Here is a 16049-nt window from a genome sequence, read left to right as displayed (position 1 = left end):
ATTTTATTCAAATTTTTGAACATTATTCAAATTCATGGACGTTATGAAATATGTAAAAAAAATCCATGAACATTTTAATTTCATGGTTTTTCAAATTGGCAGACATTTTTTTAATTCATGCACATTTTTTTGTTTTCATGATTTGCTTTTTGAATTTCATGAACAAGTTTTGAATTCATGTACTGCTTTTTTCGAGTTTGTGAACATTGTTTTTGAATTTTTTAAATTTCCAATTTATTTCATAGTCGTGAACATTTCTTGATCTTGTGATGTTTTCTCAAAAACCGGTTGAAAACAAAAAAATCGTAAAAATGCTGTGAAAACTAGACGCGTAATTATTAATTAAGCGACCTGTGTTGTTTAATTAGAAAAAATCGCACATTACATTTTCGTGCTGATTAGAAAAAGACGAACCAAACACGGCTAGATGGGCCAGACCCATATAGCGAGCGACGCGAGGCGCCTGGTTTGCTGCAACGGGTGAGACACACCACCCCCACATGTCAGTAACGCGGGAAGGCGTTAAGACCTTCCGAGCGACGGCAATGGATTCTCCGCGCACTCGGAGCGAAGCAGTCGGCAGTCGCACGTGATGGGCCTGGCCGAGGAGGAGTGTGCGGCTGCTTCACGTCGCTTCTCTGGCGCCGTGTCCATGAGGGAGACGCCCGATTCCTCTTATTGCCGCCCGCGGAAGCATTCTTTCCCTTCCGCCTGGCACCCGCATGCCCACCAGGCGTTCGACGTAATGCCACGCCCGGGAGACCCAGCCCCCATTTTATATCTTCTAAGTCCAGGACGGAGGGGACTCCTGGTTTATTCGTGAAATAATTGGCTGCATCCCCGAGCTTCAACCTTAGGTAAGATCCTGCCCCAGTCGTGCTATGTTGGTTCTTGAGATTGCAGAAGTGCAAATTCCTTATGCTTGTGCATACATGACTACATGAGATGCATTTTGAAATTAGCGGAATTGCGCACGGTTAGTAGTACATAGACGATGCTGTGGACCTATTGCACCAGTGTTTATTTCATTTTCTCTTTCTTAATTTTCTTGCAGTCCCGCCTTAAATTGTAGCTGCACTGATGTGCATCAGTTGGACCGTGCAGAAGTGCTTGAGTTCTTCCTTCTTCTGCGTGGGCCAGGTTAATATTGTATAAAGGAAAGCATCATCCGTGAACAGAAAATAAATCACAAGTATCTAGCTATATTTGGCAATAGGTTACTGTTGGCCAATCAAATTACGGCAAACATGATGGTCAATTGAATACCTTCCTCATCTTCTTTTCTTGGTGATGCCAGAAATTCGCAATAGTATATTATGCTACATAGGATAGGTGGTCTTGAAGATGCTACTTTTCTTAACTTATAAAAGATTAAACTCTAAAATTTAAATTGGGGATGTTGATGGTATTACTGGATTTTTTTTACACGGAATACTAATGACCACAACTGCCATACTGTTTCCCCATGGACTTGCACAGTTAAAACTCTCTTTCCTTTCTGCTTTGTGTATGCTTGCTTACATTGTTGGATCAAATAAAAAAAAGTGCAATGCCAAGCGAACGTAATGGAGTCAAACCTGCTTTTAATGGCCTGCCTTCTTTTTACGAAGGGTTCAATACCACAGCGTCAGAACTAATTTACCACATTTCCACTTGAAGCTTACTGGCACATCCTGCAAGTGGATAACAAAAACAGCACCATATCAAAGATGAGCTTCAGATCTATTGAGCAATTACTTAGAAGGAACAGCAAGATCAAAATTTCTCAGAGTATTATTGCCAATGGTATTCATGACCCGAAGGAAGAGCAGTCTGTGCAAGCCTTGAGGGAGTCACTTCTTGCGAGCAACCAGCTCCCAGAGAAGTTTGATGACCATCATGTCCTACTACGGTATCTAAGTCTTATCCATTATCCAGAAACTATGTTGTATACTTCTATACATAGTTACATCACCAAAATTACCCATCTAAATAACTGGGAGATATTTTACACCTCAACAGTTAGGAGGTCAGACGTACTCTTATTTTGTGTTGAAGTTGGACTTGATCTGATTGCTATCTTCATCATGTAGCTTTCTGAGAATGCGAGGATTCAACATAATAAAGGCAAAAGAGATGTTCTTGAATATGCTGAAATGGCGTGAGGATTGTGCTGTTGATACCATTGCAAAGGTATGCCATGGCTGTCATTTGTAAACACTCCTGTTTGTAATTTGTCCAAAGAGTCTCGTAATTGTCTTGTATCCTTCTACATTTCTAGTTCCACAGTATTATTGTTATCTGGTTGAAATATTAAGGGAAAATGGTGTTTCTATGTTACAGGATTTTAAATTTGAGGAATTTGACGCATTAAAACGATGCTATCCTCATGGATTTCATGGAGTTGACAGATTTGGAAGGCCACTATACATTGAACGGATTGGCTCAGTGGATCTCAGTAAGCTCATGCAAGTGACTAGTATTGATCGATATATAAAATATCATATATCAGAACAGGAGAAAACTTTATCTTTGAGATATCCTGCATGTTCTCTTGCCGCAAAGAAGCACATATCGTCTACAACAGCCATATTAGATGTGAAAGGATTGGTGCGTTGCTGTCTGTGAAATCTTCTTCTCAGCGCTATACATTAATTCCATTGTTTCATTGAAGAGGGTAGTTGCATAACTGTTTGATCATTTCCTCATTGCCTGATACTGAGGCCAAGCTTTTGTCTTGGAAGCAGGTACTCAATTTGTTTTTGTTGTCATGTAACTTGGTTCATTCTTAAGGCCGTTCCTTTGTCAAGTTTTATCTACATTAGGAACTTTTGGCTGCAACAGCAATGTACATTCATGAAACTATCATATGTCTAAGCTATTAGTTTTTAGTACTAGCAGTAGCACATGATGAAGCTATTTTACTATGTACCAGCATATTCATTTGGATACTCCTGTTATTTCAGGGCATGAACAATTTTTCAAAAGCTGCACGAGAGATGTTCATTGAAATTCAGAAGATTGACAGCAATTACTACCCAGAGGTAATCTAATCTAGTTTGAAAATGTCCATGTTAGACTCTTGACTGTGTTCCCTCTAAGACTAGAATCCCGAAGTTCAAAATCATTTATCTAAAAAATTATTTTGTTGTGGACCTTGGCCTATAATAGCTTGGATAAAATAATGGTCTGAAGACCAGGGATCAGGCACTCGCCCTCAATAGCTGCAGCAGGGGTTGTTCCTGACGTGGAAGTGATTTGTTAGGCTTTGGGATTTCATTGCTCGATCTAAAAGCTCAATTCAAAGTTTCGAACTCAAGGCCAAACCATAACTCTACCTTCCTATTCAATTGAATCCTTGCTAATTTAACTGGACTCTTTCCTATTGAGCCAACAGCATCCAACAAGGATATTTATCACTTATTTATTCCTTTTCTTAATCTTCATATCTTTAACATAACCTATCAAATGCCTTCACTAATAGGCCTATCTCCTGCTGACTTGTGCACCCACGACCATAACAACTTCTAAACCGTTTGCTTTAAACCCTATGGTTCTTTTCAAGGTGATTTTGATACGGTGGTTGTTGGCGACGCGATGAACCTTGTGTCTGTGAGTAGCTGGCCTTCTCCTTCATCTCGTCATCTATGTCTCTCTTGTCATTATCCTCGACATCCTAGCCGTCGCCTTCTTCATCTTCAGCTTCATCAGGCCCAGTGGCATGTCATCAGTTTGAACAGTAGTCCCATGGTATTCCATGGCGAGGTACATGATGCAGTCAACCAGCCCTTCATGTAAGCATCTTCGTGTCACAAGGTCGTCACCACAGATGGTAGCACCGACCAATTTCGCGGTGTGCCTTTCCATGGAACTGGAACCCTTAGGTTGATATGCATCTGCAGTCCAATGGATAATGAAACTGAACTTTGAGATGTTGGATATCGGCAAGCAGTAGTGCAAGATGGCACTGCAGCGTCAACTGAGCTTCCAGGCCGTAACAAGAAGCTAGCCCTCGGGCCTACCAGGTATCTAGACCTGACCTGGATGTCATCACTGATGTAGTCCCATGAATCATCAGGTAGGAAATGTTCAGAAAATTAGCAATAGTCTGATTAATTTAATCCATAAATAAAACATGATGATAGCAGTAGCAGATTAATCTCATACTGATCTGTAAACATGCAACTACGAGTCCGTACTAGTTATAGAAACGACATATCTATTAACGTGCTGAGTACCGGAAACACATAAGCCAGTAAAACAGGGATGCACAGATCATACCTCCAGTTCCCAGGTCAAAGACGTGGCGGTGGCGGTGGCAACATCCTCGGCGCCTTCTTCGTGGCTTCGGAGTTTTCACCCATGACGATTTTGTGGAGGTCGAGGACGTAGTCGAAGTAGAGGACGAAGAGGAACAACATCGAGCACCCAGCAGTCGCCCCGAGACGCTCCTCAAAAATTAATCACCCTTCTCCTAGTGCAGGATCACAAAAGGCGGGGTTTTGGAGGCCTGCTCTCCCACACAGCCATGCACGCGGTCAATGGGATGGAATTGCCGAAAGCAGTAGTAGCGAGAGTAACGACGGTGGGTTATGCGCTAGGAGGCAAAGTAGATGCAATCTGATAAGGTGATGGCTAGGGTTGCCACGGCCCCCAATATATATGCGATCGGGTAGGGAGACGTGGGGCTAGGCCCATGATCCGACGGTTCAGATGTGGTTGTTACGTAACACGTCTGTTAATGACTCACAATTAATTACTAATTAATTATTTGTTCCTGGCCGGCAAATATAAAGCGCACACATGACATAGGTTTGAGCTCGGCTTGGCTCGTTCACGGAACATGAGCCGCTCGCGGCGGCGGAGGAGCACGCGTGTACCACTCCTCTTCTCAAGCTCCAATAGCATGTGGAAGAGAATCCCTTATATGTTCGTCTCACCTCTCCTCCAAGACCAGGGTGGTACTAAACTTCCCACCATGTCATGACAACCCACATTAGCCTTTGAGATTTTACAGGAATTATTGTTTGTATGGGCCTAAAGCCCATTTATAATTCAACAATCCCCCACCAGATCTTGGAGGTCCATTGTGGTGTTCTTTGTTCCAAACACTGTTTGATATACCAGCATTTCCAGTGGAGACCGTAAGGTTGAACATCCTCCTAGAGCAAAGAACTACACTTCTCCACAACTGAACAACAGACTATGCTTTGAATTGTCAGTTTGGCATAAAGAAGTTTCACTAATTGTCTTACTGGTACTAGGCAGCCGAAGGCTAACACCGCATGTGGAGCATATTAGTCACGCTCCTGGCCTATTCATGAGCTTACTGAAGATTACCGTATCCCATAGACTGTGATGAGCAGTCGGGCTTATATAGGTCTATTCTTCCAAAGATTGTCTTGTAGGATAGCATCTTGCTTATACAAGCCTCGGAACACATTAAGATGAAAGTTAACCGCCATACAATTTGTTAGGGTTGTCAATCTCGAATGGAGTGGGTTAGTAAAGTTACTCTCCTCCAGTTAACTAGTAATTTGTTTTCGAAGGTCCTACTTCACGGGATCTCTGATCACATTGGTTGGGTTACCACCATGGCAACTCATGTGGGTCTCATACCCATCTCCCACGATGCATTTTCTATCACAACACACGACAAAGCTTTTGTGAAGGGATCTGCCAGATTCTTAGCCGACTTGATATAAAATCCAACTCTGTTACTTCGGAGTTTCTTAAATGGCCGATAGATTTCAATCTTCTTATATGCTTTCTGGATTACATGTTGTCCTTTGAACTGCTTGCTTTGACAAGCCTTGTATGATTGTCACAGTTCATGAGGATAGTCGAAATTGGCTTGTCAACCACTAGCAAGTCCAACAAAAGCTCTCGAAGCCATTCTGCTTCAGTGAAAGATTTTTCTAATGTTGTGAGTTCTGCTTCCATCGTTGAATTCGTTAAGATGGTTTGCTTGCAAGACTTCCATACAGAAAAAGGCTTTCGCCACACTTTATATACTCCCTCCGTTCCCTTATCTAAGGTGTATTATTTTCGGCACGGTGACCAAGGCACACAATTATAGACGTGTTAGGATGAAATTACCCTTGGCAAATTTATTGGTTAGTGGCAAGTAAATCTGTTAGTCCAGGAAAGTAATGATACATGCAATCGACATAGATATAGTTTCCTTCTTTTGCTACAAGGAGAGATACAGACAATCAGGAGACGGATACTTTCCTTTTTCTGGAGGGCTAACAAGGGAATTATGAGGAACTAAAAGGAATGCACCTTACACTCTGGAATTTTATTAGAAAACAAATACACCTTATATAAAGGAACGGAGGGAGTATAAAGCAAACCACCAGAGCCACAAGGTCAAACAAAGTTCACACCGCACATGCACGCAAAGGTAGCAACAGGCAAACAAAGTGCGAAAGGGTACTGCTGAGGGCACAACTCAACAAGCCCTTAATAAAAAACCGAAAAAGGTGGTAGCAGGGGCCATGAAGGGCTAAACCAGCTGAGGGGGTGGGGGAGGAAGCGGAGAGCCATCGTGCGAAGATCTGCAATGATAATGTTGATGGCGTTTTGATCCCGAGGACGGCTAAGCGGCCGCCAAAGCTGCAAATATCCACACATTTTGAAAACCGCGTCAATAGCATGTCGAAGAGGCACACGCTGGATCACAAGCTTATTACGGACGGTCCACAGCGTCCAGGCGAGAACCCCGATGCCCAGCCACCTAATGTGGCGAACATGCTGAGGGGAGGCCTGGATTTCCTCAAAGAGGTCGGGGAAGTTGTTGTGGCACCAACGTCCACCAACCACTTCACGGAAGCAACTCCAAAGGAATTGTGCCGAGACACACGTGAAGAAAATGTGATTCGAGTCCTCCGTCCCACATAGGGGGCAGAGCCCATCTCCAGGACCGTTTCGCTTGAGCACCTCCACGCCCGAGGGTGCTCGGCCCTGGATCCATTGCCAGAGGAATATCCAAATCTTCAAAGGTAGTTTAATTGTCCAGATCTCAACTAGGGGGCAGGGGCAGGGGTAGCCGCAGTGGCCCGGCATAGGGATTTGGTGGAGAACCGTCCCGAGGGCTCCAAATGCTAGGAGACGTGATCACTCGGTTGATCCGTGTCCTGAGGCTGCAACGTGATGCACTCAAGGAGGTCCTCCCAGGCGGCCAGTTCCGCGGGCCCAAATGGCCTCTGGAACGTGAGACGCCCCAAGTCAATAAGGGCCATCTCGACGGAGATCCTAGGTTCGACCGTGATGGCGAACAAGTTCGGGAATCGGGCGGCAAAGGGGCGATCCCCAACCCATCTGTTAAACCAGAACAAGGTAGACGCACCCGATCCAACCGTGATGGAGGTCTCGATGCGAAGTACCGGGAGCAGTTGGATGATGGACTGCCAGAACTGCGAGTCGCCAGACCGCTGAAAAAGGCGAGGGGTTGACCACGGAGATATTTGTTCTGGATGATGTCAAGCCAAAGGCCGCCCTCCCCATCCGGAATCTGCCACAACCAACGAGTCAACAGGGCAATGTTCATGCGTTTGGACGACATGATCCCAAGTCGCCCTGGTCGCGGGGCTTGCAAATATCAGGCCAACTTACCATATGGTATTTCTGCTTGTCGCCATCGCCAGCCCAGTAGAACTGCGCCTGATACTTGGCGATCTCGTGGAGGCTATCGAAGCTCATGATGAACAGGAGCAAGCTGGAGGGTGAAGAATTGATGAGCACAGTCCGGGCCGCCTTGGACAACCACCGGCCCTGCCACGGTTCAAGGCGGTGTTGTAGCTTACTCACCAAGGGGCAAAGATCCGCCACAGAGAGCCGTGAGTCACTAATGGGGATCCCAAGGTAGGACGTCGGGCAGGAGCCCAGCTGGCAATTGAGACGGTCGGCAATGCTCTAGCACTCGGAAGGCGAGTATCCCAGTACCATCACTTCACTCTTGTCGAAGTTGATCGTGAGGCCCGACATTTGCTGAAAGCAAAAGAACAAGAATTTCACATTTGCGATGCCAGCCGCGGGCCCTTCCATCATGATAATGATGTCATCGGCGTACTGCAGGAGGGAGATCCCGCCCCCTCCCATAAGATGCGGCACCACCCCGCAGATGTGTCCCGTGGCCTTGGCCTTGTCTAGGATGGTAGCGAGGGCATCGACCACCATATTGAACAGAAAGGGGGAGAAGGGGTTGCCCTGTCTGACCGCACAGAGTGTGGGGAAGAAGGGGCCGATCTCCCCATTAATGTTCACCGCGGTACGTCCGCAAGAGATCATCTGCATGACATGGGTGACCCAAAGATCATCGAAACCCTTACGAAGCAATACTTCCCGAAGGAAGGGCCAGTGGACCGTGTCATAAGCTTTATGGAAGTCAATCTTCATGAAGACCGCCTTCATTTGTTTGGAGCGGACCTCATAAAGGACCTCATGGAACACCAACACCCCATCCAGAATATACCGGCCTTGGATGAAGGCCGACTCGTTGGGATGGGTGATGTGGTCGGCTAGCGAGGTCACCCTATTGGCGTACCCCTTTGCCAGTATGCGAGATCACATTGATCACCGTGATTGGGCGGAATTGGTGGGTGTCTGAGGCACCAGGCACCTTGGGGATGAGAGTGATGATCCCGTAGTTGAGCTGGGCTAGCTCTATGGAACCCACATAGAACTCCTCAAAGAGTGCCATCACTTCAGGCGTGACGACATTCCAGAAGACCTGAAAGAGCTTAACCGGGAGACCATAGGGCCCCGTCGCAGACGCCAGATTCATGCCTTTAATGGCCATCAACACCTCCTTGGAAAAGGGGGCCGTGAGGGCAGCGTTCTCGATATCCAAGACACGCTGGCGGGCGGCCAAAATATCAGGGGCCAGGGCCACCCCTCCCGTAGGGGAGAAAAATGCTTTATAAAAGCTGTCGACGTGCGACCGAATGTCGGCCGGGCACTGGAGGAGGTTATCACCGTCTCACAGGAGAAGGATGGTGTTACAACGTCTCCGGCCATTGGCTGGAAATATGCCGTATTGGCATCCCCCTGGAGGACCCATCTTTGGGTACCACGCAGGCGCCAATAAGCCTCCTCATCGGTGTAGATTACCATGAGCTGGTCTTCAAGATCATATTGGAGCAACCACTCGTCAGGAGACAAGCCCGAAGTGTCAGCTCGGAGGTCCAACTCCTGGATGGAGGAGAGGAGGGCTTTCTTGCGATCCCGCAGGTTCCGACCGAGGTTTCCACCCCACCCCTTCATAAACTAGCGAGCTCGTTTGGCGTAGAAATGCCATGAGTCGATGGCTGAGAGGGACCGGTGAGGGTCGCCCCAAACCGCAATCCACCTGTCCCGGACGGCCTTGAGGAACCCGTCCTGGTTGAGCCAGAAGGTCTCGAAGTGGAAGCGTGGGGGTGGGCGTTCATTCTCTGAGGAAAGGAGAAGAAGAACGTGGTCGGACCCAATCCTAGTGACTACGCGGAGGGAAGCGAGGGGACAGTGAAGCTCCCACTCGGGGGATAAGAACACGCGATCCAGGACGGACCGCGTTGGGTCCGCCTGCCGGTTTTCCAGGTGAACCTGGCACCAACCCTATCTAATTCTCGGAGACCGAGATCTGCAATGCAGTCATTGAACATCTGCATCCGGGGGTAGTTAACTAGATCGTTGTTCTTGTCCGCGGCCGAGCGGATGAGGTTGAAGCCACCTCCAACTACCACGGGTAGTTGGGCCGCCGAGACCTTCGTCCTGAGCTCGTCGAGGAAGGCCCCTGAACGACGGTGGCCTGCAGGGCCATAGACTATGATGATCTCCCATTTTAAGTTGAGAGCCCGCTCGAAAACCTCCATGCTCACATAGAACTCGCCTCGGTCCATGCCGCCCACCTCGAAGGTGCCACCCTTTACGCCTAAAAGGATGCCACCTGAATGGCCAGCATTCCCACTAGAGGGGACTCGGTGCCATGCAAAGAGGAGGGTGCTCAGCCGTTCCAGCTCCTGGAGGGTGAAATCCGTGCACATGGTTTCTTGGATGGCCACAATGTCAATTCGTTCATCGCGCATGTACTCGATGAGTTGGCGGCAACCATCTTGGCCGAAACCGCGGATGTTCTAGAATAGTGTCCACGTCAAGGGGCCATCGGGGGCCTGCTAGACCCCAGGATAACGGAGGCACTATGCGCTGACATGGCCGCAGGTGCGGGAGCGGGTGCGGCCATGGATCTCCACCATGGCCGCAGGGTTTGGGGTGGGGACTGGGGTCTCAAGGATGGGTGCCCGCCGCAAGCGGGCGGGACTCGGCCAGCTTCCCATCTAAGATTTCGCGCGAGCGGAGAGCCTCAATCTGAACTAAGGGGGGACCCACCTCCCCCCTGAAGACGATCGCCGATTCCTCCGCGACCTTTGCTAGGTGGCCGAGCGGAACCGCCTCGAGTGCAGAAAAGGAGCAGTTTGAAGAACTAGCTGGGAGGTCTGGGGTACCTGACTCGTGGTTCCAGACAGCCGCCTAGATCTCCGCCCGCTTGGGGATGGACGAAGCCGGGCTGCCCACCGGTCTGGCCACGTCGATCCGAGCACTGCGGGAGGAGACAGTCACTGGAGTCGAAGCAGACCTGGCCCTCCTAAAGTAGGTTGCCGTCCGTGGTGGGAGGGGTTGGGGGGGCACCGGGGTGGTCACCACCGAAGCTGCCACCACAAACCCAGCCAAGGCGGAGGACGGGGTTGCCACGGACGGAGGATGGTCGGTGACGGAGTCCATGCACAGCATCATTGGCAGCAGCGTGAGCACGGTGCTCGGTCGCGGCTGCATGGGTGAGGAAGCACCACTGGGGAAAACTGAACCGACAGATACGCAGGCCGCATCCCGGCCGTGCTCAGCGGCCCCGGATCGAGCGGGCCTATAGTAGGTGGCGGCCCCAAGAGCTCGGGCGGAGCAGCCTCGACACCGGAGGCAGGGCGCGGCAGGGTGTCCTCATCGTGGGGGGTCTTGGTGAGGGAGGCGTCGATGTGGGCCAGGCCTCGGTGGGGGGGGGGGGGAGGCCGGGAACACCAGAAGCCCCACGCTGGAGGTGTCGCTCTCAGAGGCCGAGGTCCCCGGGGATCCCCCGCCGGCAGAAGTAGGAGGGGGGTCCACTGGAGCGGAGCCGGAGGCCAGCGGGTAGTGGTCAGGAGCCCAATCAGGAGGAAGGGCTGCGCGACACGAGTCCGCCCGGGGCAGGGTCCGGAGGGTCGCGTGAGGGGGAGCGGCTGCGCTCCGAGAGCTCGTCATCGTCATCAGGGTCGTCGTGGCACGAGCGGCGGTGGTGCCGCCCATGGTAGTCATCATCGCCACTTGGGCCGCCCCAAAGTAACCATCATCCAAGTTTCTCGGGCGACCCACATGGTTAGGTGGCTCAGGTGCAATCTTGAGGTCGAAGCCTTGGTCATTGAAGAAAATCCGCACCGTGGCCTGGAGCTTGGAGGAGTCCAGGGATTTGACCTTGACCTCATCCACCACGACCACCTTGCCGAGGATGCGGGACATGTTGCGAATGACCCGCTCGGATCTCGCAATGTCGGGGAGCCCGGAGATGAGGATCCAGGCCGTGTCGAGGATAGCCACTGCCTTGGGGTCAAGCTTAGGCTCCAAGATGTCCACCACCAGCTTGTTGACAGCCCGTTCCATAGCGCCACCAACTGTAAACACATATCCACTTGTGGCCTTCATCTCATCGGTATTAGAAATCAGATTCACGTCACTATACCCTTCGAGTACCATCGGGTATCCAGTATAGTGTATTCCATTACTCATAGTACCTTTTAGATAGCACATCACTCTTTCAACAACACACAAATATACATCTTTTGGATTGGAAACAAACCGGCTTAGTTTGCTCACAGCAAACGCGATGTCAGGCCTCGTAGCGCAAGCTAGGTGCATAAGTGAACCAATCACTTGAGTATCCCAACTGATCTATAGTTGTGCCTTCGAACTTTCGAATTTGCACACTAGGACCAGATGGTGTTGGAGAAGATTTGTAATCTGAATAACCAAAGTGACTCAGAATGTTCTCAACATAGTGGAATTACAGAAGTGTAATCCCACCCTCATTATCTCTCAATAGCTTGAAGTTCAAGATAACATCAGCACACCAAGATCTTTCATCTCAAAGTTATGAGATAGAAAAGCCTTAACCTCCTCAATGACTTTGAGGTTGGTTCCAAATATCAGTATGACATAACTCCTCCGCCACCATGGCGATAGTATACACACTTGTCAGCTTCATTAACAACAAAGCCGACAGATGTTAAGTTTTGTCAAACTTATGCCATTGCTTAGGCGCTTGTATCGGGCCATACAAAGGTTTCAATAACTTGCACACCTTTCCTTCCTTCCCGACGTCCATTTGATGGGCGAGAAGACCATGCGAGGCCCCCAACGAGAGTAACACTCGAATGGTGAGTAAGTGCCAAAGAAATATTCACCTTCTTTCTCGGTATAACCCTTGCCACAAGCCTAGCCTTGTACTTTTCAATCGTACCATCAGGCCCGAGCTCCTATTTACTTCCTTTTCATGCGTTTCCCGTTTGGAGACGATATGTAACTTATCTGATAACAATAGAGTAAAAATAAATAAGAGCTAGACTATTTGCCATTGTATGAAATGTAGGAAATTCAAATTTAGGCAACCCATACCATCATGAGCGTAAAGGTGCAGTTTTCTAAAGAGTATTTCAGACATAGATAGCTTCATCCCTGCTATGTTTAATCCATAGTTTTAAATAGCAGGCTATAGCATTCAACGTTTAGAGCTAGATTGACTCTATGGCGTGCTAAATGGCGCTAAGTTGTACACGATGCGTTTTGCGTGAGGCCCCTCCAAACACTATAGCGGAGCTATAACGCCGACACAGCGTGCTACTTAAATTATTGTCTAATCCGATAGTCTAGATTTTTATTTCTCTTTATTTATTTATTTTATGTCGCAGATGGTTAATAAAATACCTTGAGAGTGTGTTAGGAATGACTTTCTATTTTATTTTATTTTCCATTAAGTTCTGCTATCATTTATTAGCACCTAGGAATTTCTTTTGCTGGGAAATTATGGAAAAAAAAAGAGCCAGTTATGGCTAATATCCTATTGTTCGGAAACAAAACTAGTTCTAGATTTCTTGCTTCCAATCTCAGCAGAAAATAGTTTCAACAATATATTCATATGGCCTTGATTTATGATACAGACATTACATCAACTTTACATAATCAACGCTGGTTCTGGATTTAGAGCATTGTGGAGAGTACTAAAAGCATTTATGGAGGCAAGAACTTTAAAAAAGATTCAGGTAGCGCATGTTTTCTTTCCGTGCCAATTATTGTTCTTGGACAAAAGATTGAATCACTGAATACTGTGCTTACTCAAATGCTACTTGTAAGGTTTTGGGGACCAATTACCTCAGCACCGTACTAGAAGCTGTTGAGCCAAGGTAAAGTGCATCAAGTTATAAGCTACTTTTACATTGTTAGGAGAATGACCGTTTGCTCTTTCCTGCAGCAATTTACCTGAATTTTTGGGTGGAACATGTTCTTGTTCTGCAACTGGAGGGTGCTTGCTCCAAGATAAAGGACCTTGGACTGATGCTGGAATTATCCGTGCTTCTAAGGTGAGGTATGATGCTTCTTTTAAAGTTTGTTCAAAAGTTGCTGGGAAGCTGAACTAATTGTTGGGAGTATATTTGTAACTAGGAAGTTTTTTGGAGAAGTGGGAAATCTTTCAATAAGATGACTCTATAACTGCAAGCAGGCTATTTTGTTAGTATTGTTGTTTGCAACTTTAGCTTTGGCTGAGTGAAATCTATCCTTGGATTGCCCAGTAGGAGGCTACAATAGTGTTGTTTGGTCAGTGGCCATTCATGTGTTGGTATTATACTTCTCAATTTCAAGTGTTATGGACTAGATACTTCATGGTTGTTCAAGTTTTAATCTTGATTTAGTATATCTACTGCCCTATTTTAGTATATCACTCCCATAAATATTTGAGTTGGTGGCGGCGATGGACATTCTTCCATGCCACCTCCTCACCTCCAGCAAAGTAACTTCATAACTGGTTGGGCAATCTCTCGAGTCTCGACAATTTCTACCGTCTTGGATTTGCATAATACTAAGCTTGAGACACTTATTTTGGGACGGAGGGAGTATGCCGTATGGTTATTTTTAGTCTTACTTTTTCTAAGTTGCCCTGTTCTTTAAATTCCAAGTCATTTTTGTGTGGCCATGAATCTATACATGATTTTTTTTAAATTAGTTTCATAGCAACACACGGGCATTCTGCATAATAAAAAGAAACACAATCTCATACCTGTGAGCTTCCTTTCCTGGATTGGCCCCTCCTCATCTCTCCATTGAGGTTTCCTTTCTTCTTCAGTGGCTGATTTTCAGAAATATTATTACTACATAACATAGGGACCTTTCCCATCAAAAGAAATATCTATTGGAGAAAAATAGAAGTGTCACACCTTCATTGTATCTACTCATTTCATCTTCCTTTTGCCCTCCCACCTCAATTTCATCACCAAGTGTCACATCAGAATAGAAGAAACATACTTCTTTCTTCTCTCGTTTTCTCCCTCCTTTCTCTTGCAAAGAATGCGTTATGGATTTCTGACACTTCCTTTGCAGGAGCCTTCAGCAAGACATGTAGACTCCACATGTGGTAGGAAACGTACTCTTGGCATGTTGTTGTTAGAGGATAATCAGGTCTTGATACTGTTACTGAAATTATGCTTCTGTCCTTGTATATTTCCATTTAAAAACTGGAACGGCGCATCTGATAGCACATAGCACAGAAAGTAAAAAAAAAATCTCAAAAGGTTTCTGCTATGGTTTTACTGTGAACCAGTCGTACAGTTGCACTTTGGGAGTTCAGATTAGCAGATATTACTTGTATGTCTTCCGAATGAGTGGTTTTGCCTCATAGCCTAACTACTCCCCATGAAATGAGAATTCTCCAGTTACTAATTGTTGTAAATCTGCATGGAACAGGTTGCTAATCAGATGAGTGAAAATATTCATCAGAAACAAGCCAATGAACAGATCTCAGGGAAGATACAAGAGCTTGAAGACTGTGCTGCTCAGACCAAGGAGGTGAGAAAAGACACTTAATAATTAGGAAATTGCAGCCTAAGCATCAGCTGAGTGATATTTTCTTTGCACGTTCAGACCCTAGAGACACTAATATGTAAGCAGAAAGAACTTGGTATCCACATTGAACAGTTGAGGGAACTCCTACGGTGAGAATGACATCCTCCTTTATCTGTCTAAACTGCATGCTGTGAATCCTTTTTCAAATTGAGGTCGTAATGTGTGTTTTGTTTGTTTTGTTAATACAGGGATGATGTCCTGGCAGAGAAGAAAACAAGTATCTAAACCTTGAAGTGAGCAGGCAAAATAAGTCATAACTGCATATTGCGGTGAAGAAATTAGCAGCATATTTCAAGTAATGATTCTGTAACCGCCATCAGCCTGTAGGATCCTACCATGCATGTTGACTTCAAAATGCGGTTTTATTTCTAGTGTACACGATGTCTACCACTGCTCTACCTCGTCCTTCCAAGAAAAGTGATGTATCATGTTACACATGTAATTTACCTTCCTCTAATTATCATGAATAAAGCATCTCTTATATTAAATTTATTTTATGTGATACTTTTGCAAATATCTGCCATACCTGAGGCTTCTCTGAACATCGTGGTTGCATTTCAAAGGCACCTTAATGTCAAGATGTAATTCTGGCTTCTAGGGTTGTTTTGGTTTCGGTGAGATTTCAAGGCCTTGATCACCACCTGGTTCTCTGGAACATAGGTGCATTGTTGTACCTTAAGTAGAAACACACCAACAGCCTCAGCATGACCAGATGAGCCAACTTCCAGAGAAGGCGACGTGGTGTTCAGCGCGGAGAGGATGTGGCTGCCGTAACCGGAGTGGCCATCGGCGGGAGGTGGGTGGCTGAAGCGGGCCGCGGCACAGCTAGGAGGCTATGAGGCTGCTAGTGAATCAACCGTGGCGGGGCTGTGTTTGGGCTATTCACACATGAA

The 16049-nt window shown here is 46.9% G+C and overlaps 1 protein-coding gene across 4 annotated transcripts; it reads left to right on the top strand.

Annotated features, from left to right (window-relative positions):
• The first annotated feature begins 488 nt into the window (after window positions 1-488).
• Window positions 489-15670, top strand: LOC109774069 (phosphatidylinositol/phosphatidylcholine transfer protein SFH11). 4 transcript variants are annotated; one of them, XM_040399947.1, is made up of 13 exons: window positions 489-857; window positions 1055-1140; window positions 1660-1891; window positions 2073-2172; window positions 2323-2589; window positions 2946-3023; window positions 13200-13301; window positions 13393-13442; window positions 13511-13619; window positions 14635-14712; window positions 14998-15099; window positions 15175-15245; window positions 15345-15670. In XM_040399947.1, the coding sequence occupies exons 3-13, from the start codon at window positions 1710-1712 to the stop codon at window positions 15379-15381; spliced, it is 1176 nt and encodes a 391-aa protein (XP_040255881.1). In that variant the 5' UTR covers window positions 489-857; window positions 1055-1140; window positions 1660-1709; the 3' UTR covers window positions 15382-15670. The 4 variants fall into 4 exon arrangements, with proteins under 4 accessions (XP_040255881.1, XP_020188390.1, XP_040255882.1 ...); XM_020332801.2 differs by lacking the exon at window positions 1055-1140; XM_040399948.1 differs by lacking the exon at window positions 1055-1140 and having other exon boundaries at window positions 1611-1891.
• The last annotated feature ends 379 nt before the right edge of the window (window positions 15671-16049 follow it).

Source organism: Aegilops tauschii, chromosome 2 (genome assembly GCF_002575655.3).
Source record: "Aegilops tauschii subsp. strangulata cultivar AL8/78 chromosome 2, Aet v6.0, whole genome shotgun sequence".
In the NCBI taxonomy this organism is placed as follows: Eukaryota; Viridiplantae; Streptophyta; class Magnoliopsida; order Poales; family Poaceae; genus Aegilops; species Aegilops tauschii.
The sequence above is the reverse complement of the archived record's forward strand: the minus strand, read 5'-3'. Positions and strand labels throughout refer to the sequence as shown.